General features: G+C 38.6%; 1 protein-coding gene across 1 annotated transcript; it reads right to left on the bottom strand.

The window, feature by feature from the left end:
- Positions 1–4,616: 4,616 nt before the first annotated feature.
- LOC146004729 (transmembrane protein 64) lies at positions 4,617–12,927 on the bottom strand. Its single transcript, XM_083143691.1, has 3 exons — positions 12,081–12,927; positions 8,872–9,033; positions 4,617–6,083 (listed from the first exon to the last, which is right to left on the bottom strand). The coding sequence occupies exons 1-3, from the start codon at positions 12,600–12,602 to the stop codon at positions 5,928–5,930; spliced, it is 840 nt and encodes a 279-aa protein (XP_082999817.1). The 5' UTR covers positions 12,603–12,927; the 3' UTR covers positions 4,617–5,927.
- Between the last annotated feature and the right edge of the window lie 8,331 nt (positions 12,928–21,258).

Below are 21,258 nucleotides of genomic sequence, written 5' to 3'. Positions count from 1 at the left end.
TTGTATTTATTGTGAACATGATACTAAAGAAATTAACTATACTCTGTCTTGATTATCTCTGGAGCAAACAAAATGAAACAGTCTCTGCACAAGTAGTGACTCCAGATGGCTCTACCAATGAACATGCAAGAGGGAAGGGGATTGCATGGAGGGGGAAAGTACCTGTGGTCACCAGCCTTCGCTTCATGCTGCCCACTCGAACTCCCCTTCTCTGTCGCTATGTGCAGCTTTGCTTTACAGATTCTGGGGATAGAGTATAGCGAACATGTTAATTGTACTGAAGACTAACAATATAAATTCACTTTTACTTACGTTTTTTGCGAGTATAGTTCGTTCTTCAATTACGACGTTTCGAGAGATAACTTCTCTCTTCTTCAGGTTATAAGCAATTCATAGGGTCTTAGCTTTGTCAAAATATTTCTTCCATAGTCAACAGGATCGAGGATTAGGTGAAATGTGAGCGGGGAAAAAATATAGGAAGATCGATTAAATATTTTGACAAAGCTATGAATTGCTTATAACCTGAAGAGAGAAGTTATCTCTCGAAACGTCGTAATTGAAGAACGAACTATACTTGCAAAAAAACGTAAGTAAAACTGAATTTATATTGTTAATATTGTGAGTAATTCACACATAGTAAATATGAATGTACTGAAGACACTATATTTTGCACATTCTATGAATATATTATATACGAGGTTTGGCTAGAAAAAAAACGGATTGATGTTGCTATTGGCAAACAACGAATGCGCGAAGGTTGAGCAATGCATGATTCTATACTACCATACCCTGCCTACAGAATGACTAATTGCCCTGGGTGCAGGCCTCTCAGTTTCGCTGTGGCACTTGGACAAAGCGGAACGTGCGTCTGTGCTCCGTCGGAAAAATGCTGAGTATTAAAATGGAACAGCGTGTCAATATAAAGTTCCTTTACAAACTGGGGAAATCCGCAACAGAAGCGTACGACATGTTAAAATCTGTGTACGGGGATGAGTGTTTATCACGCACACAAGTGTTTGAGTGGTTTAAACGGTTTAAAGAAGGACAGGAAATGATCCAAGACAACCCACGTTCAGGACGACCATGCACGTCGAAAACTGAATCAAACATTCAAAAAGTGAGTGATGTGATTCGAAAAGATTGTCAATTGACCATTAGAGCAGTTGCTGAAATTACAGGAATAGACAAAGAAAGTGTTCGACAAATTTTACACGAGAATTTGAACATGAGTAAAGTGTGTTCAAAACTCGTGCCAAGGAACCTGACATTGGAACAGAAGGAAGCTCGAGTGAACATTTGTACGGACACTTTGAAGAACATTGAAACAGACCCTACATTCTTAGAGAGAGTGATAACCTGTGATGAATCGTGGTTTTTCACGTACGACCCTGCCACAAAGCGCCAATCAATGCATTGGAAGACCCCGAGTTCGCCACGTCACAAAAAAGCTCGCACGAGCAAGTCCAAATTCAAAGCCATGATGATTGTCTTTTTCGACATTCGAGGCATTGTGTACGTTCATTGGGTACCCGAGGGTCAAACTGTAAACCAACATCATTACATTAATGTGCTGAAAACCCTTCGTGAGCGAGTAAGAAGACGGCGACTTGATTTGTGGCAACGGAAGTCATGGATTCTGCACCAAGACAATGCTCCTGTCCATACGGCCCTGTCAGTGAAGACATTTTTGGCTAAATATGGCATCCCAGTGTTAGAACATCCGACGTATTCACCGGACCTTGCTCCCTGTGACTTCTCTTTATTCCCCAGAGTGAAGTCCGCCCTAAAAGGAACCAGATTTGAGACAGTAGAAGCTGTGCAAAGAAAAGCGACGGATGTAATGAACATGATCTCCGAAAATGACTGGCAACACTGCTTCCAGCAATGGAAAATTCGTATGGAGCGGTGTACACATCGTGCAGGGGAGTACTTTGAAGGAGATAAAGTTCCTGTTGTACAAAATGCCGAATAAAAGATTTCATAGCATCAGTCCGTTTTTTTTCTAGCCAAACCTCGTATTTATATTATATTCACATAATGCACATTCTTAAGTCTACTAGTAGACGTTTTACATGGAATAAACCTGCTTCCCAGTTCATACGTCTGAAGTTTCTTTTCAGTCCATTTGATGCACAGATAGGCTAGTTGGGACTGGAAAGTGGAAACCTAACCGTGTGCTTCCACTAGATATTGAACCCAGGATTCCTTGAGTACAAGGCAACAATGTTACCACTATGCCACAAAAAGGCCCTCCATGTGTTTTGAATTAGGAATACCATTACATCTGCACAAGATATGACACATAATTTAAATCAAGGCACCACTTAACCCTGAAAGCAAGAACATTCACACAGAAAATTCTAAATGACAAAAAAATTCATACAACATCCCATTAAACGTCACAATATAATATGATTTTGCACAATATATACATATTTATCACAGCACCAGAAAATCTTTCTCCAAATGGACAAATTTCTTCACACAAATGTTCCTAAAAAAATCACAACTTAACTGATCTGATGAAAAACGGCTAAAAACTTTATTTTATGCAAACTTTGTACTTTGCATACCGTACGTATATCAAACAAAATATAAACTACTACATAGCAATACTGGGTACCAATCCCACGTCCACAGTGAAAATTCCATATAAAACTTGTCATTCTAATAATGTTACCTTTATCATTTGTTTTGTATTTGACTGCAGTGTGAATAGTACTGAGTGCTTTGTAATGCATGAGTCTAATCTGCATTACCATTACTGTTAAATTCAATAGGTTAACCTTTAGCCACCCGAGCCTCTTCCGCATGTACCCCCTTGCTGTCAGAGCCGATTTTCAGCAAAATGCAGAGTTTTATGAAAATGACTGTAATTGCTAATTGCCGTAGACAGACGAATTATATATCGTTTTACTCGGAATGAACCATAGATAATAACATGTCTGCGTGCCACTGACTCTTTTAGAATAGCCAGGAAAGGGGTGACGAAAGTGCGCCAAATTTTCCCCTCTATTGCATCTGTGGCACCTTTCTATTTATAGACACTGCAGGTCACATTGCAGCAACTTGAAAAACATGTGCCTGTTTTCGTCTTGCTTTCGAACTTTTCTTTGTCATAGTGGTTTTCCTCAACCCCTCCCCCCCCCTTTGTGGCAACACGGGGAAAATTTCTTGTGACCTTGGGTACCGAGAAGCAAACTTTTCACCCGTCTAGTTTCCAGTGGTGGAAGTATTGCTAACAAATCCGGCCTTTGTTTGTTGAAATTCTTTTTCCTTTGCGAGGAAGCTGCCATTTACCCACCTTTTTTGTTCGACACCAAGACATGCAAGAGTCATAATTGTTTAATGTGTGCGTTAACAATAATGTAAAAGAAGAAAATCGCAAATCCAGCCTAAAATAGCGACACTATAATGTAAAAACTACGAGCATGCTAGAGGATCTCGATCGAGACAGTCGGGATGCAAAAGGTTAATCATACAGTTTGCCACATACAATGCCCGATTAAGGCTCAGCTGAACCTTTTGCCGATGTCGAATTTTGCTCTTTTTTAAAAAACTGCTAAGTTTTTACAATTTTGTGGTTTGCTTTAGTTGCCTAGAAATTCTCAATAGTTTTGTGGCTGCGTAATCCTATTAACCCCGTAAGTGTGGAATTTGTTGAACAAGTCGCTACTGGAAAATGTAGGTTTTTCGTCAAATTCAGTACATACCCTCCACATTGTGCTGCTGTAGTGCACAAGGCATATATATACGCTTTATGTATTTGCATGTAGTTGAAACAAACATAAAGCATATATATACGCAATCCACACTTAAGGAGTTAAACTATTGAGAATATCTAGACAGTAGTAAAAGCAAATCAGGCTGATCAGGGTTGCTACGAGTTTTTGATTATGAAAGTCCCTGACATTTCGAGGTTTTCCAGTTCAAAAATGAAATTTTTCCAGACATGTTTATCATGATTTTTTGCTTTTGAACCATGTTTTTCAATTAAATATATAATCCGTTAATTATTATGAATTTTCACTTTCACAACTTTTTTTTAGCAAATTTCATTCTACACACACAAGAACACATAAAAATTCGAAGAGTAAAATGTAAAATTATAATCGGCATCAAATGTATTGGGTGCTACAATCAAGTGCATCTAGCCTTCAGGCTAAGGTAACAGAGCTACATTATTTCACCATAACAGATCTCCACAACAGAAACAGTTCATAAACCATACCCAATTTTTCATTTTCTGGCGGATAATGTCGTAGAAAATGCTGCTTTTTTTTACTTATATTTATAAGTACACAGCATCTGGAGAAATTTTTGTTGCATATAGGAATTCTATAGGAAATGCCAAGATGACTAAGGTCTAGAAAATAATAGACTATAACCTCATCACCAACCTTTCCGATAATTATGATCATGTTGTCAAAGTACTTTAGTTATCAATCATATCTGGACTGCAAGTTTTACTTTGATATTCTTTCTAATATCTAGTATTATAAGAGTGAAAATTTATTACAGAAATTCAAAGGAACCATAATTTTGCACAACACAAAGAATCATAAGAACGAAAGAAACAAGTTTCTAAACTGAATCTTTTTTGGGAAAGGAATCACGAGAACAGATTCCAGAGGTGGAAGTGAACTGCTTGTTCATTTTGCAACTTTTTCTCCTGCAGAATCCAAAATGCACGTAAATTCCAGACAATCTGCAAAATTCCCTGTTTTCCAGACGCGTAGCAACCCTGCTGATGCTCTAGCTAAAAGGAATTCTAAGGACATGTAATTTTTCATATTTTGGAATATTGTAGCAGTTTTTTTGACAAGAGAGGAAAATTTGAAAACTGATTTGCTGGCAAAAGGTTCAGCCGATCGTTAGCTCGTATCATCGGCACAAATTGGAGTCGTGTCACTGCAATGCACGATCCATGTCACCTGTATTGAAACCGCTCTTAGTGAAGACATGGCCACCACAGTGGTTATTACTTATGAACAGTGTACTTCTTGCAACTTGCACATAAAGATTGCATAATCAGGTATGTAAGCATGAAAAATGCATCCAAAAACATGAAATGTGAATGTATCCTTATTCTCCCATTTCAAAACTGTTTTTCCCAGGTTCCTTCGAATTACGGCCTGGGTGTTCTATGGGAGTGTCTTTTCATCAATTCCATCACTCACACAAATCTCCACGACTAGTCTAAAGTGGCAGACAAGCAAAGTAAAATAAAGTGAATCAAAGCTGTAACACATTGCAGTCACCTAGTTGCATGCATTAAACATAACCAACCATTTATGTCCTTCAAGGAACATCTGTCATTTTATATCTGTCCATTTCTATTTTTTAGTACTCTGACTTTTCCACGCCTTTGAATAATTTTATGAGTACCTGACTTTTTCATTTCTTGACCATAGTTCGATTTTCTATTTTTCACAATATTTTTATGAAATTCTCTAACTTTCCCAGTTTTGTCACTGTGAACTTTGGATACAAACAACAAAGACGAAACAGAGTATTCGTATTTCTATATTTTACCTTCTAGCACTAATCACTAACTTACACTTGAGAAGTTGTACAGTACAATTGATCTGTAACTTTGAAACTTATTTTAAGCTACTCCAACAAGTAGTACCTCTGATCATTCTGCAAACATATTGCTATCCTTAGAGAAATACATTTCAAGAACACTGTCGCTAAGTACAAAAATAAATAATATTACAATAAATATAAACAACATTAATCTCTTACAAAAAAATAGATCTTCTCAAGGTATTGGCCCAGAACAGTGTCTCAAACCCATATTAGAAATAGTTACCGGAAACACCTAAAGTCCAGTAGCCACTTACACAACCTGGCAACACTGGAAGAACGAGTCGATGGAACATTTCGAGAGGATCAGGAGAGAGGTTTCGTATTCGCTCCCATCGTCAGCTGGATATGGTTAGCGTGAAGTGGTCGATCCCAATTTTCGTATCTGCGGGGTAGTTGAGGGAGGTCACGGTGAGCTCCTGCTGGAGGGCCTTTTTCAGCTCCATCCGAGCTTTGTGAACGACGTACATCATCAAGAGGATCCCGATGCAGATCTGCAACGATGAAATCCTTGTCACGCACGAATTAATTGAATTACAGTCGAGACTGCTCTATACAAACCTTAGTTCTGCATCGTTCTGTTTTTTATATGTAAATTCTTGCAGGTCCCGGCAAAATAAATGCAAGGCAAGTTTCAGATACAAACAGGATAGGCGGGCATGGTGGCGGTCAGCCTCGAGTTGCGTGAAAGATGAGTGTTGCACGGTGGTGTCACAGAGAATGCAAGGAGAGGGGTGCATGGGATGAAATCGGAGGAGATTGTTCAGAACAGTGTACTTCTTGCAACTTGCACATAAAGATTACATAATCAGTGGTAAGCATGAAAAATGCATTCGAAAACATGAAGTGTGAATGTACCCTTATTCTCCCATTTCAAAACTGTTTTTCCCAGGTTCCTTCGAATTCCGGCCTGGGTGTTCTATGGGAGTGTCTTTTCATCAATTCCATCACTCACACAAATCTCCACGACTAGTCTAAAGTGGCAGAAAAGCAAAGCAAAATAAACAAAGTCAATCAAAGATGTAACACTTTGCAGGCACCTGGTTGCATGCATTAAACATAACCAACCATTTGAGTTCTTTTGTATGTAATTACGATACGAAAGTACACACGTTAAAAAGATGCCAATAGCAGACGTTTGCTGTGTTCCATAATAAAAACCGAGACGGAACTTGACCAGAAAGTAAAAGTTATACAGGAATTGGATGGGAATCCACATAAAACTAATAAATTGGCAAACGTAATGTATTTAAGAAACCAAACTTTTAGATTAATTTACCACTTTATGACAGAAATAACCTGTATTAATCTGCATGTTGTTCCTCAAAATAGTATTACAATATTTTAATAATGATACGGCATGGTATCTAAATCTGATTTGTAGGAATTATCAGTTATACATATTGTTTTCTCTTCATCTTGACATACAAATGACTCGGGTTCAACTGCAATTAAATTTTTGGGTACGTCAGCACATATGCCCAGTTTGGAACCACCAAAGTATACGAGGAAAAATCCTCTTGTCTAAAACCCTTTCCTTGAAGTTAAAAAAGAGGTGTAAAGAGCCACTTGAAAAAGGTTAAAAGTGCAAGGCTGTAAAGGGGCCTGCACAGAACATACACAACACATTAAAAAAGTAAGGTGACATTAAAAACTTCCGCAGAAACTGTGTAAGAGGCCTGATCTTTTCAAAAACCTAAAAACATTTCTTAAAACAGTCATCATCCCCCAAATGAATGATAAACAGTTGGGACAATTAAAACTTTGTCCAAGGAAAGTAAAATCGTCCCATTCGATAAGAATATACCTAACATTTAAAATAACATTACACGCATGGTACATTGGAGGGTCTAGCCCTTGTAGGGTGAGATGGCTGTGTCCAATTCGAAGTCAAGTTAACACCTTCCCTGTGTTCGGCATAATATTACGCCCTTGGTCACTATAGCTTATTCTGTGTTGGGCATAATATTACGCCTGCGAACATCTCTGACTGAAGTAGCCTGTGTTGAATGGAATAATACGTTTTTTGTTGGTGAAACAAGTTTTGCTATTGAAGAAACAATGACCTTTTATTTAGTCACGATTTTCAGTGCCTACAAAGAAGAAGAAGAAGAAGTAGTTCAGAGGAAAGTAAACTGTTTTTAACATATTGGTTACGTGCGTGTTACTCACTATCTATTAACAAAAAAACGTTAGAGCATTCAAATTGGTCTACTTACGCAAGTAAGTATGTATTCTTACGTGGACGACGTTTCGGAAGCTTTACTGCTTCCTTCCTCAGGTTGTCGTTTTCAGCTCGGAATATCAAGCCATGTCAGAGAAGTGTCATGTAAGGATACTGGGTAAAAGGTTCGGGTTAAAAACGCTTCATAGTGCTTGACCTATACAGAATTAAAACCACTTTGCTAAAAACCCCTTAAAACTCACAATAAAACATGTAAAACCACCGCTACGGTAAACTGACATGGCTTGATATTCCGAGCTGAAAACGACAACCTGAGGAAGGAAGCAGTAAAGCTTCCGAAACGTCGTCCACGTAAGAATACATACTCACTTGCGTAAGTAGACCAATTTGAATGCTCTAACGTATTTTTGTTTACACTGTTTTTGTGTTATGCTGACAAAGTGCAAACGTGAGTTCGTTTGTGTGCCGCGTTTAGTCAGTTGCTTTATGTACATTTATTTATTGTTGGTTTTTGAGTTTGTAAGTTGCTAATAGTATTGTCAAACAGCATTGCAAAATATTTTTTCCCCTCATACCTATTGAAGATATTGCAATGAAACTTGGCGGACGCATTACGTATAGATCATAGTATTTTTCAAGGTAGATTATAATCAGGTACCTATATCCAGGGCCAGTCAAGAGGGCCCCAAAATTGCCAAAAGGGAATTTTCGGAGGGAAATTTCCCAAATTATCCCCATTTTCCCTTTCCTCATACTTCATGTACACATGTGCGTGGTACCATTTGAAAGCCTGTTCTATTCTGAAGATAAAGACGTATGAACCATGACACTCGGATAAATTGTGCTGAAGCAGTACCTACTTAAAAATATTACTACGCAAACTCAGAAAAATACACAGAACGGGAAACCATTTTGTCAGAAAATTTCACAGGGTAGGGGTTAAAATGACTGCTTCCCAACAGGACAGTGCAAGGAATGCCATGCAACAAGCTTCGCCTTAAGAAGACCTTCAGTGTACTTCTTGTAACTTGCACATAAAGATTACATAACCAGCGATGTTAACATGAAGAGAAAGTTACACTGAAACATTCACTTACCTGAACTGCAAAAACAATGTAGCCAGTCACTGCTGTAGAATCGTCTTCCAACACATCTTCCATGGACCTCAACGTACTTCCCAAGTACACATTGATGATCTGTGTAGGCAGCAACCCCACAAATGTTGCTAAAGTATACTTTTGCGTAGTTATGTTACTAATCTGTTGAATAAGATGCAAACGCCTTAAAATCATACACAAACACCTGCCATACAGATAACAATAATAAAAAGAATGGTCTAGTTTTAAAAATTAGCAGTAGTGTTTTGTTTAGAGCATCAAAAAATGTTTATTCTGAACTATGCAGCAAAACATTTGAAGGCACAACTAAAACTTTTATCGTCTTCATGAGATAAACAAATGAACATACTAATTTATTACTGACTGACCAATAATAATAATAATAATAAAAGTTTGTATTTCTATATTTAGTGACAGCACATTGGTACTATGGTGCATCTATCCACATTCAAATTATGGAAAAATGTTGTAGTTTTCGTTGTAAAGAAAAGGTGTCTGTGCTTATCATCAATCAGGAATGAAGCAGAAAGTAGGTAAGACTTCTAATATCCCACGTCTATCAATCATACGCTGTATGACTCTTACACTTTCGAAAGAAATAGGACAGCATTAATAAAACAGAATGACTATCTTCACCATCTAGTGAACCTAGCTATCATGCTATTTTCACCGGTCCCCATGATTCATCATTGTATGGCAGTTTTCTTTTACAGTAAACCCTCGTTAACACGAATCTCAAGGGACCAAAAATTCAAGAGTTCGTGTTAACAAAAATTGTGCTAACCGGGGACTCAAATTTTATTGTTGCAATACAGTTCTTTCTACACATTAACCATTTACAATACGTATCATGTATGTCATCATAAGAAACACTAGTACAGTACTACAGTAATTAACTTTTTAAAAAAATATTTACAGGTCATTGTCTGGTGAAAAATTCCTTTATATTGCGCTTTCGCAAGATACGATAAGACCTCTTCATAAGAGTAATAATGCCTTGGTCCAAAGGCACTTGATGATACTCGTACTGGCTACGTCTTAAAGAATAGAAAAACACATCTGAACACACAACTGAATTTGTTGGTTGAATACGTATAAGCTCATTGTTGACGCGATGATCGCGAATGTCGAGCAATTGCACCCAAGTTTTCATCTTGATGTTACTCGTACTGGCTATGTTTTAAAGAACAGAAAAAAACATATTTGAGCACATTATTGATCTGAATCTGTTGGTTACAATACTGTATAAGTTGATTGTTGACAAGATGATAGAGATTGTTGAGCGATTTCTTACATACCTAGCAGATGAACGACAGAGAAACAACAGAAAAAAGTTATGAAAAACTTTGAAAGTTCGTGGTAACCGAAATTCGCGTTAACCGATAAAACTTTCTATAAGATATAATACATCCCTGCCGGAACCAACATTTTGTTCATGTTAACCGAGTGTTCGTCTTAAGCAAGTTTGTGTTAACGAGGGTTTACTGTATCTTGTAGAATTATACATTTTTGTTGTGCTGCTTGTTAGGTTCCATGCCTCTTTCTAAGAAATAGTAATCACAAATTTCCATGGTGTGGTGAGGTAGTAAATTAACTGCTCTCTAAAATATTTAATAATGACAATCTTTATTTTCCATGTTGTGTTTTATGGTTAACCCTCTACTGGTATCATACGTCCGAGACACATCTAGTTTCTTTCTCGCACCCACCCCTCTCCCCTGACATGGTATTTCTCTCTCCCTCCCTGTACATTCGAGTTGGATTGTTGTCTTCCTGCAGTAAAAATCTCTCACCTGTATTGTTATCTGACCTCGAGTTTTATTGTGGCAAAGTTGTTGGTTCGTCTCAGATGTATGATACCAGTTACAGAACTTTTTCTAGTAACTATCTTGGGTAAATATGACATATCATGCCACATAATGTTCCTGAATTCTTTGATATTAGGAAAACGTGTACCTTTTGTGAACCATAACTTAAAAGGTGAACAAAATATTCTTGCTAGAAGTGTAGCAGCCCAATCTGCCTGATATGCACCAGAAAAATCTGTCAGGATTACTTTGTGAAAATAAGTGATTAAAATTGTACCTGCATTTGTTAAAAGCAGTTTTCTACTCTTTGCCTATTCTTGTGGTATAAGTATATATTCTACGTTAATACAAACGATAATTTTTACTACCAGTTTGGTTTTTAATATTGCTTCCTATTAGGAAAAACTATGCACTCAAAAAACAAAAGCATTTGATCTCCAAAATGTTAAGATTATAAATTCATATTCCTTTGAAAATTTCATTTTTATTTAAATTGTGTATGTTATGGAAATTAATAATAAAAACAAAACTTAAAAAATATATATAATAAACAGGATTAGAATTTTTTTAAAAAAAATGCTGCATTTTATATGAGTTGTCTTCAAATTTGTATTATATATTTCTTGTCCTCATATCTTTCGAATTGTTCTTTCTTTCAAGTACTTCAAAATATACATAAGAAGGACATGAAACAAACATATTACTTAAAATCAACGAAAATAAAGTTTTACATAATTAAATATATTAGGTGTCTGCCAGTTGCGTTACATTATAAGATGATACCAGTTAAGGGTTAATGTGAGTGATTAAACTTACGAAACATTGAGAATGTGTTAAACATAATAGCATAAGTAGGCTACTTAATGAAAAAAGGCTCATGAACAATTAATCTGATGGTATCACCACCTGGCAACAGTAGTCACACCCTGGACTAGAATGCAAAATCATCACAGAAGCCTTCGGTATATAATTCTAGTTAAATCATGGAAACCATTAACCATGAAGATCATTGTTCCTTAAGTGTAAGTTGCAGTAATCCTGACACTTTTGGGGAACCTTCTCTTGTATTAAAGAGTGTTGTACATACATACTTGCAGGGAAGGAAGCAAGTGCAGAAATACAAATACTCATGAAACCTAACTTAACTGGCCTAACCTACTCTAGATCATCATACGTATGGTATAGACATGAAATAAAATAATGACAGAGCTTTTTGGCCCCAATATAGCCTTTCTGATGGCCTTGTTGTTAACTCTTCAACACTTTCCTTTTGCATCACCTTTATACTTTGTTATAAGCATAACCCACTTGCTAACTGCTTGCAGAGACTGCATACACTTTAATTTCTCATTAAGAAACGAAAACAAAACTTATACTTACAGCAAAAATGGTATTTTGGAGACCAAAAGGAATCGGTGTCAATCTTGCAAACGCCACAACTTTGAAGGCTTGAGGTCCTGATATAACAGAGAGAATCGCTCGTGCATTTTCGTTGTTGAAGAATCTCAGGACGACAAAATCGGCCAGGAAATGTCTAATTATGGTGTGGGCTATAATCACTCCCAGTGAAGCTGTAATCGCAACCACGACAAAACCATGCAGTATGCCAAACAAGTAACCGCATGCAATGTTCAAAAATATATATCCCCATGTAAAGGGAAAGGACACAAACGTAAACAAACCCACAAAAATAAGACACACTATCCAGGAATCTTGACTTTCTATCCATATCAAAATAATTTTTATGTAGTCCTTGCACAAGAATACGAGTGTTCCAAAAAATGCAAGTGTAGCTGTTGACAATACACAGTTGCATATTGATCCAACACTTATGATATTGAAACCTGAAGAAAAATCCCTAGTAGTTGGCAAAACTGGTCCTTTTTCCACAACCATTTCCATTTTTCGAAGATACGAAATATCTTTTAGGTTGTAGCATATCAATGTCAAACAGGCAGTCGCAATTGTTCAAGGCCTACAACTAAATGGCCTTAACAGAATGATAATTTTCCTGAAATCATTCAATTCTTGTAAAGAAACATATAACTACACGACACGTATGATATTTCAAAACACTTTTACTTTTCAGTTGCTTCAAAAACAGCTGGAACAACATGTACATTGTTGTCCTACGTACAGATGTTTATCGACGTCCATGCACTGACAGTTCAGAACAAAAGCAACCCACACAGCGAAACGGACTGGCACGAGAGTTCCTGCATGCAAAACCGTTACCGATACTCGCAGTTGTGAATCGGGTAAGGAGTTTTCATATTGCCATAAATAATAATGATAAGAAACTAGAAATCGCCAACAATATGTTACGATCTCTTATAAATTAAAAATAAATTCTGTTTGGTTCTAGACGATTTCTATCTGTAAAAAATTGGCCATGAAATTTAACATTATTATGTTGCATAAAAAGTCCATACCGAGTGAATGAAATGTTCCTTTTTGCATTGCGGAAGATAAAAAACTATTTTTACGAGCAAAGCCAATATTCACTTATTTACGTATAGAAAATAAAAGCGACATAGGATGTTCAAGATAAGCAAAAGCTGTAGATTAAATGCCATTAAATTCTTTCTTATCTCTCGGAAATTAGTCAAACTCGCAAGATGACTTGTCCCCCGATATTATTAAGTTCTCATTTTTGTCAATGCGTTACAATTTGAGTGATGTCGAGTGCCAGTTTGCCGTACGAAAATCAGCTGATTTTTTCTTACACTTCTACACAGTGGCGCAGGAACGGGGGGGGGGGGGGCACAGGGGTACATTGTACCCCCGCAAATTTTTGAAGGGGGGTACTGTACCCCCTAAATCCGTAAATCGAGTTGTACCCCCTTTTGGTAATTTGACAGCAGACGGAAGGTGCTACTGTTATAATTACCTATTATCAATTCGCCCAATAAAAAATGTATTATTGTTTAAAAATTTTAAGCATTATAGTCCTTACCACAGCAATTCAAAACATTTAATTGTAAACTTATTATACTACATTGTGCTTGCTACTAGTTAGTTCATTGACCTAAGTTCTTGGAAACCTCTTTAACGAGATGAAAATTGTTTAAAATGTGTGTGGAACGATGGAATCAGATTGACTCTCAGACAATTACGCTGCAGACGATTGCTGCTTTGTGTAAGGGGGGGGAGGTACACATTTCTAAAGCAGTGGTCGCGTCGATTCGAAGATAAGATACAAATCTTCATCAGAAGAGTATATGACTGACCCCATTTTCTTTTGAATATTTATAATGGAATTTTCCGAAACGGAACACTTACACGAACGAGACGAGACACGACAGACCAACTGGGGGGGGGGGGGGGTTACAATGCACTCCTGTACTTCACCCATATTTTTCATAAATTTGTAAGATGGTGTTGGGAAAACAATACTTAAACCTATATATTAAGATATATTTTTTTAAAAAAAATAGAGTGCCGATTAGCCTATCTGAGAATGAGGTAAATTTGGAATAAGTTTTCATAACTTCAGAGTGGAAACCGAAAGAAAAATAAGCACAAACAAGAACGAGAAGGACCTCACCACACAGGATACAAGATGAGGCTGTGACAATTCTCGACTCATCGCATCGCGATGCCATTCCTAGGTGAAATGAAATCTTTCCTAGACATTTAAACAGGGTGCAATTTGCGATTTTATCAGAGGGGGACTATTTTTTACCTATGTATTAGGTATACTTATAATTGGACATAAATTGCTTAAAATCTAATTGTGATATCGAATGCAACACAAAAACTCTAAAGTCAAATTGTAAGAAAATTACATTAGTCAGATGAATGCACGAGATAAATGAGACTCACTGTAGGTTCTATTGGTAGATTTTGGATTGGATTTACAAGGTCTCTGGGAGTAAGATGGGAATATTTGATTGATTGATTTGGTTTATTTTACTTCGCATTTCTGCCACTTTTGGCTAATCGCGAAGATGAGGTGAGTGATGATGATATGATGAAATTGATGGACACTCAAAAATAACACCCATGGGCAGGCCAGGATTCGAACCTGGGACCTCAGGCGTCATAGCGCGCTATGCTAACCCCTCTTTTTTTTTTTTTTTAAAGGAAATACCTCCTACACGGAGGTATCCCCCACCATTCACTCTTTTTCTCACTTTTACACTTTACAATTCTTACATTTTTCTTTGTCTCTTATCAACTAGACGAACACAAATACCCATGCCTTACCCGGGACTCGAACCCAGAACCCCTGGCGTTGTAGCGCGCTCTGCTAACCACTTCGCCACGGAGGTCGACTCCCCTCCGCCACGGAGTACGGCGAGGTGGGAATGTGTTTTGGATTCTCTTTGTAGATGCGAAAATCTTTAACTGTGACGCGCACATGCTTCTGCTTACATTAAAGTTTACATTTTCAAATAAACGAGAAATTGACATGTCATCCTAAAACACACGCATGTATCTGCATTTAATACCACTACATACGAAAATAAACCTTGGCCGGCTCTTCACATTGTCCACCAAAAATTGAAAAGAAAGAATAAACTTTTGAGGGTATGGCTTTCCTTGCTACTTCTGAGAGCTGAAGGATTTCGGTTTTGTAAATGAACCGAATGATATTACTTTCAGTACTTGAAGAGCGTCATTAGGTACAGCTAATTATATTACAAATAAATGATTTGTCATATTTTTCACAAATATTTCAAAGTTAGACTTCTGACGAGTTGATTGGGAACCATCTGAACTCATTTTTTTCTTTTTTAATACAACACCCTATAGATGTCTGAAAAAATACCAAATATACATGGCTTCTAAAAGGCATTGGATGTGGTACACATCTGCCATAAATTGTTTAAAGATATTTTTATGCGTAGCTATTGGTCTTTTAAAATTAGAATGAACGGATCAGAAGTGGAACTCTATATATTGTAGTTTCTATATCCAGTGGGTGGGAGATAATTATTCCTGGTTGGGGTGGCTCAAGATCCCCCTCACTCCTGATTTTCCGTTCCGTGAAATCCAAATAAGCCCAGAATGAGGTCCAGAGCTTAGCCTTATATGTTTCAGAATTGTTATCTGATTTTAAAATCTGTTTTTTTTGTTTGTTTTTTAAACTTAAATTCTAACAAAAACAATGAAAAATATTTATGCATATTTTGCATTAAATAACAGGACATTCGTGTGTGCTGTTCTAAAAGAGAATATTTCTCATGGCTTCACATTATACCTAGGTATCAAGGACGTTTTTGTGGGGGTCCAGGGGGTCCGGACCCCTTCCCCCCAAAAGACTTACCAAGTAGTAAAAGTAATTTATCAAAATATAATTGTTTAGCATTTGTTATACTCAATTTTCATCAATGCCAATACCATGCTTGAACAGCGTAACAATTCAAAGTTAGGGTGCGGCAGAAATATCTCCCGGATTTCATTTGTGAATAACAAAGCAACGATAAATGTTATGCAAAACTTTATTGCACAGTTGGAAAGAACAAGGTTTACCATTTTATTGCACATTTGCAAGGAACAAAATGTTCCAATTATTATTTACAAAATTACCACAAGTCACCATTTTGGGTGACATAGTTGACTTTGTTTTAAAATGATATCGTTCAAATGCCGATCTGCACGGTGTACGCATTTCTGAAGTCTCGCCCTGAAGTTCTGCATTACCCTCCTAGTCATGTCTGGTCGGTATTGTCGCTCTTTCCTGTCTGATACCATCTTTCAGATCATTGGCTGTCCTCGGCCTTCCTTGGTAAACTTTAGCCTGCAGGTACTCCCACAGAAGGGTGCGAGCTCGGGGGAACGAGTTGGCCATGGAAGGTGACTTAAAAGTGAGATCAGACGCCCTGGAAACATTTCACGTAGCACGTTCATCGATACGCGTGCTGTGGCACCATCCTGTTGGAACCACACAGCCAATTTGCCACGTTCGTTCGATTGCGGCTGCAGGAAGTTGCGTAACATCCATAAGTAGACCTAGTGGCCCGGTTCTAAGCCCTCATTTGAGGCTCGAATCATCATTTGAGGCTCAGTGTTGCCAACTCACCCCACGAAAATTTCACCAACTGATATTTTGAAGCCTTTCACGGTGTATGTTAACCTCACAAGCAGTGTTGCCAACTCGGGCGAGGCGTAGCTTTTCACGGTGTATGTTAACCTCACCAGCAGTGTTTCCAACTCGGCGTAGCCTTTCACGGTGTATAATTTTTTAGCTTTTTTTTGTGTGTGAGTGTACATGTGTTCGGGCGAGGCGTAGCTTTTTACGGTGTATGTTAACCCCACTAGCCTCAGCGTACATGAGAGTTCTGAATTTTTTTTTGAGGCTGGAATCATTATTTGAGGCTCGTCGTAGCTTTTTATGATGTATATTTTGAGGGCAGAGTTGGCAACACTGTGGCCTATTACTGTAGCTTTTTATGAGGGGGGTCTATTGCCCTCTGTTTACATCTGGCAACACTGCCGTAGATTGACAGTGTTGTTAAACCTACTGGGTTTTTCACTGTAAATTTTTATTAAAAGACCTGAGGGGTCTATGTATTTTTTATGTTTGGCAATACTGTTGGGGGCCTAGTGTTGCAACACTGTGGGTTTTTACTGTAGTTTTTTATGAGGGGGGTCTATTGCCCTCTGTTTATATTTGGCAACTCTATTGGATGTTTTTTTTTTAGGCTTGCGTTTTGCCAACCCATCCGAAGAAAATTCCACTATATGATATTTTACTGGCTAAGCTAACCTACAAATAGGAATTGGCAACACTGACGAGCATCAAATGATGATTTCGAGCCTCAAATGATGATTCGAGCATCAAATGATGATTCGAGCCTCAAATAATAATTCAAGACTCGTCGGTGTTGCCAACCCACTCTACAAAAATTCCACTATATGATATTTTGAAGCCTTTCACGGTGTATGTTAACCTCACAAGCAGTGTTGCCAACTCGGGGTCGAGGCGTAGCTTTTTATGGTGTATGTTAACCCTACCAGCAGTGTTTCCAACTCGTCGTAGCTTTTCACGGTGTATAATTTTTACACGCACGCGCGTGTATTGTGACGAATGCATTCTCTCATCCTTGAAGGATGAATGCATCTTATCGTAATTTTCCAACTGTGGGACCAAATGTTTATATATCGTGACCTTTGTAAACCTCTTTCGGGAACAATATGTCGCACACACACGCGCGCGCGCGTGCCTGTATTGTGACGCAAGCAAACAAAAAAAAACTTTGCCTGTCATTACAAAAAAAAACTTTGACCGTATTCTTAAATAACTAACAAGGACAATGAATCTTTTTGGCTTCCGCAAACAGATCAACATGGAGACTGCACCGCCAAATTTCAATAACCTCTTACCTTCCGTATTATCTAAACTCAATGGTTTACTGATTGTTCATCTCAACAGCATTTGGACGAAACTGAATGACGATGTGGTCAAGATGTTTTATGTTTTTAATAACAATTTACATTTCTACGAAATTCCGATCGACGGGAAACTTCAAATCACCGTGAATCCGGAAAACGCAGGCGAAATCAAAATTTCTACCGGCAAGAATATTTTTCGAATCAAGCACGACAAGATGCTTTCTAACATTACGTACGATGTTTCTGCAGGAGATTATTTTTATATGGAACTTCTCGGAGATTACGACAAACTCATTCCTCTCTTTGTAGAATTACGAATCGTTTATCCTATTATAAATAACCGTTAACCAAAAATGCCTAACGACATTTTCGGCAACACCAAGCGTGTAGACCACGCAGAAGAGATTCTCATGTTGGACATTCGAGTTAAGAAGTTGAGGACCGATTTGATTGCTTTGCAGGAGACCTTAAACAAAAGTTTAGAGTCGGAAATCGCTACGCTCCAAACGCAATGTCTCGACCCCATTCTGAAAATCGATTCCGAACTGAAAACGCTCATAAAAAATTATGTCGACGTACCTTCTTACGACAGCGTTCAAAATATACAGTTGAGCGTGGATTCGCTTCAAAATGATTTGGCCAAATTACAGCAATTTCAATCGAAAAATGAAGATTTGGAAAAATTGAAACTCGAAATCGAAGAACGAACTTCCGCAATAGAAAAGAATTTCTCTGAACTTCAAACCGTCGTGAACGATATAGACGCAGAACGCTTACATGTCGTTGTTTCCAAATTACAAGAAGAATTCACCAGCACGTTGGAAGAAATTAAATCCAAGTTGCAGACTTTGGAAGATACAATGACGAACCTACCATCGTCGGACGAACTGCAGGTCATCGGTAAAAGCGTCGCGAACATAAAAATTCAATTGGAGGCCTATCAAGATTTCGAACACATTCAAACCACCATCGCTACGCTTCAGGCGTCCTTGGAATTGATCAACGAAGAAATTAAAAATATTCACGCTGAAGCAAGAGCGTTGACGAGCATTCAAGACACGTTAAGCACGGTTCAGCAGAAGATCGAATATTTAGAAAATTTGAACGTCGAAACGAATCTCGCTCATTTTCATCACGTACTCGACAACATACAGGGTGACTTGGAATCGTTACGGACGAGCGTGCCTTCGAGCGAAGATTTGGAAAAATTGAAAACGGCGGTGACGGCACTATCCGATTCGAACGACATCAAAAGTTCATTGAGCGATCTCGGGAGTAGGGTGGCCAATCTCCCCACCTCCAAAGAATTGCACGCTTTGAAAAGAAACATATCTCGAATGCTGAAACGACTAGAAACGGAAACGGCGAACGTGGAACAGATTCGAGACGAAATTAGTTCGCTGGTGTCGACGCTGCCCACTTCGCAGAGCGTCGCCGACCTTCACACGCAGTTTACAGAGATGCGAAGGATCGTGAACGATCTTACCGAGAAGAGCTCGAAATTGAATCAAGTCGAGAACCTTCAGAACATTGTCGTCAACATCAGAGATCAAGTTGGAGTGCTGGAATCCACGCAGGAATCGACGCTGGCCTCTTTCGGTGCCAAGTTGCAAGAACTCAACGAAAACTACAAGCAGTTGAACGTGGAAGTGAAAATCAAACCGTCGTTTTCTGCCGTAACGGATACCATAATCGAGCATTTGCTGCCCATCGAAAATAAACTCGGACAAGTTCACAGTAATCTGCTCGGCGTCGACACTAAATTCGCTAAACTGCATTCTCTGCAAGCCATCGAAATCAACAGCGTACCCAATCAACAGAGAATCTCCACGTTCGTCGAAGGTAACAAACTGTACATGTTGCATCCTTATCATCCGTACTACAAGTTTCTCCTCGATGGCACGATTCAGATAAACGAATTTTCGTACTGGTCTCACGGTAGAAAAGCTAGCGTTCCCACCATGACTTTGATATCGAATCGTGGTGTCCAGAAAGCAGGAAACATTCCTCTGGCACGTTGGAACGAAACGCGCAACATATATGAAATACACGAAGACGAAGATCTTACCGTTTTCGACGTGAGTGCCGGCGATAAGCTGATCATTCAAAACACGAGCGAAGTGCCACCCTCTTTGAATCCCATCACGCTTGTGCTTCTCTTGAAACGTAATCTCTAAAAAAATGTCTAGGCAAGCCATCGTCGAAGAATTGCATAAACCTGCACGCCGTAACTACGAACGTTTGGCTGTGGTAACCAAGGGCATCGACGACCTCTGGCAAAGCGACCTCGTGGAGATGAGTAGCGGCAATTTGAAAAACGTACATAAATTGAACAAGGGCAACAAGTACCTCCTCACCGTCATAGACACATTTTCGAAATTCGCATGGGCTCTACCTTTGAAGGCGAAAACGGGAACATGCGTCACGGAAGCATTCAAATTAATTTTTCGCGAAAGCGGCGGCAGACAACCACGGTTTCTGCAAACGGACAACGGTAAAGAATTTTACAACGCCGTATTCCAAAAGTTTATTCAAAAACACAAGATTCAACATTATTCGACCTTCAGTCACATCAAAGCCAGCATCGTGGAAAGATTCAATCGAACCTTGAAAACACACATGTGGAAACGATTCACGCTTCGGGGAAATTACAAATGGGTCGACATCCTGCCGGAACTCGTCGACACCTATAATGATACGGTACACAGAACAATAGGCATGAAGCCAGCCGACGTTACCAAGTCCGACGAGCAGCGTTTAATTTCTACAGTTTACTGTCCAAAGTACACACCCACGACAAAAAAAGCTAAATACAAAATTGGAGACCAGGTGAGGATCAGCAAATTCAAACGCACCTTCGAGAAGGGATTCACAAAAAATTGGAGCACGGAACTCTTTACGGTGGTTCGAGTTCTACCCGGAAACCGACACACGTATATAATAAAAGATAGTAGCGGCGAGATTTTGAAAGGAAGATTTTACGAAGAGGAACTCTCTAAAACAAAACACCCCGACACGTACCTCATCGAGAAAGTATTGCGTAGGAAAGGTGACAAACTGTTTGTCAAATGGCTGGGACTTCCGGAAAAAGTTGGATCGACGCGGACAAAGTGATCTTGTGAGTACGTGGAACGTGGTGAAGCGTCTACCGGATCCGGAAAGTCAAACGAGAAAAAAAAAGAACGGCAAGTTGCTTCCCGACAGCATCCGCTGTCTG

The sequence above is a fragment of the Lepisma saccharinum genome, chromosome 22 (genome assembly GCF_977018435.1).
Source record: "Lepisma saccharinum chromosome 22, izLepSacc3.1, whole genome shotgun sequence".
Classification (NCBI taxonomy): Eukaryota; Metazoa; Arthropoda; class Insecta; order Zygentoma; family Lepismatidae; genus Lepisma; species Lepisma saccharinum.
Note: the sequence above shows the minus strand (reverse complement) of the source record. Positions and strands in the feature narration are given on the sequence as shown.

Bases quoted from the DNA above. Each gene is read 5' to 3' on its own strand.
- LOC146004729 (XM_083143691.1), bottom strand. From the start codon at position 12,602: ATGGAAATGGTTGTGGAAAAAGGACCAGTTTTGCCAACTACTAGGGAT. The intron at 9,034-12,080 runs GTAAGTATAAGT...CTTATTCAACAG, and splicing joins TCCAAAATACCATTTTTGCT to ATTAGTAACATAACTACGCA. The intron at 6,084-8,871 runs GTAAGTGAATGT...TCATCGTTGCAG, and splicing joins ACATTGTTTTTGCAGTTCAG to ATCTGCATCGGGATCCTCTT.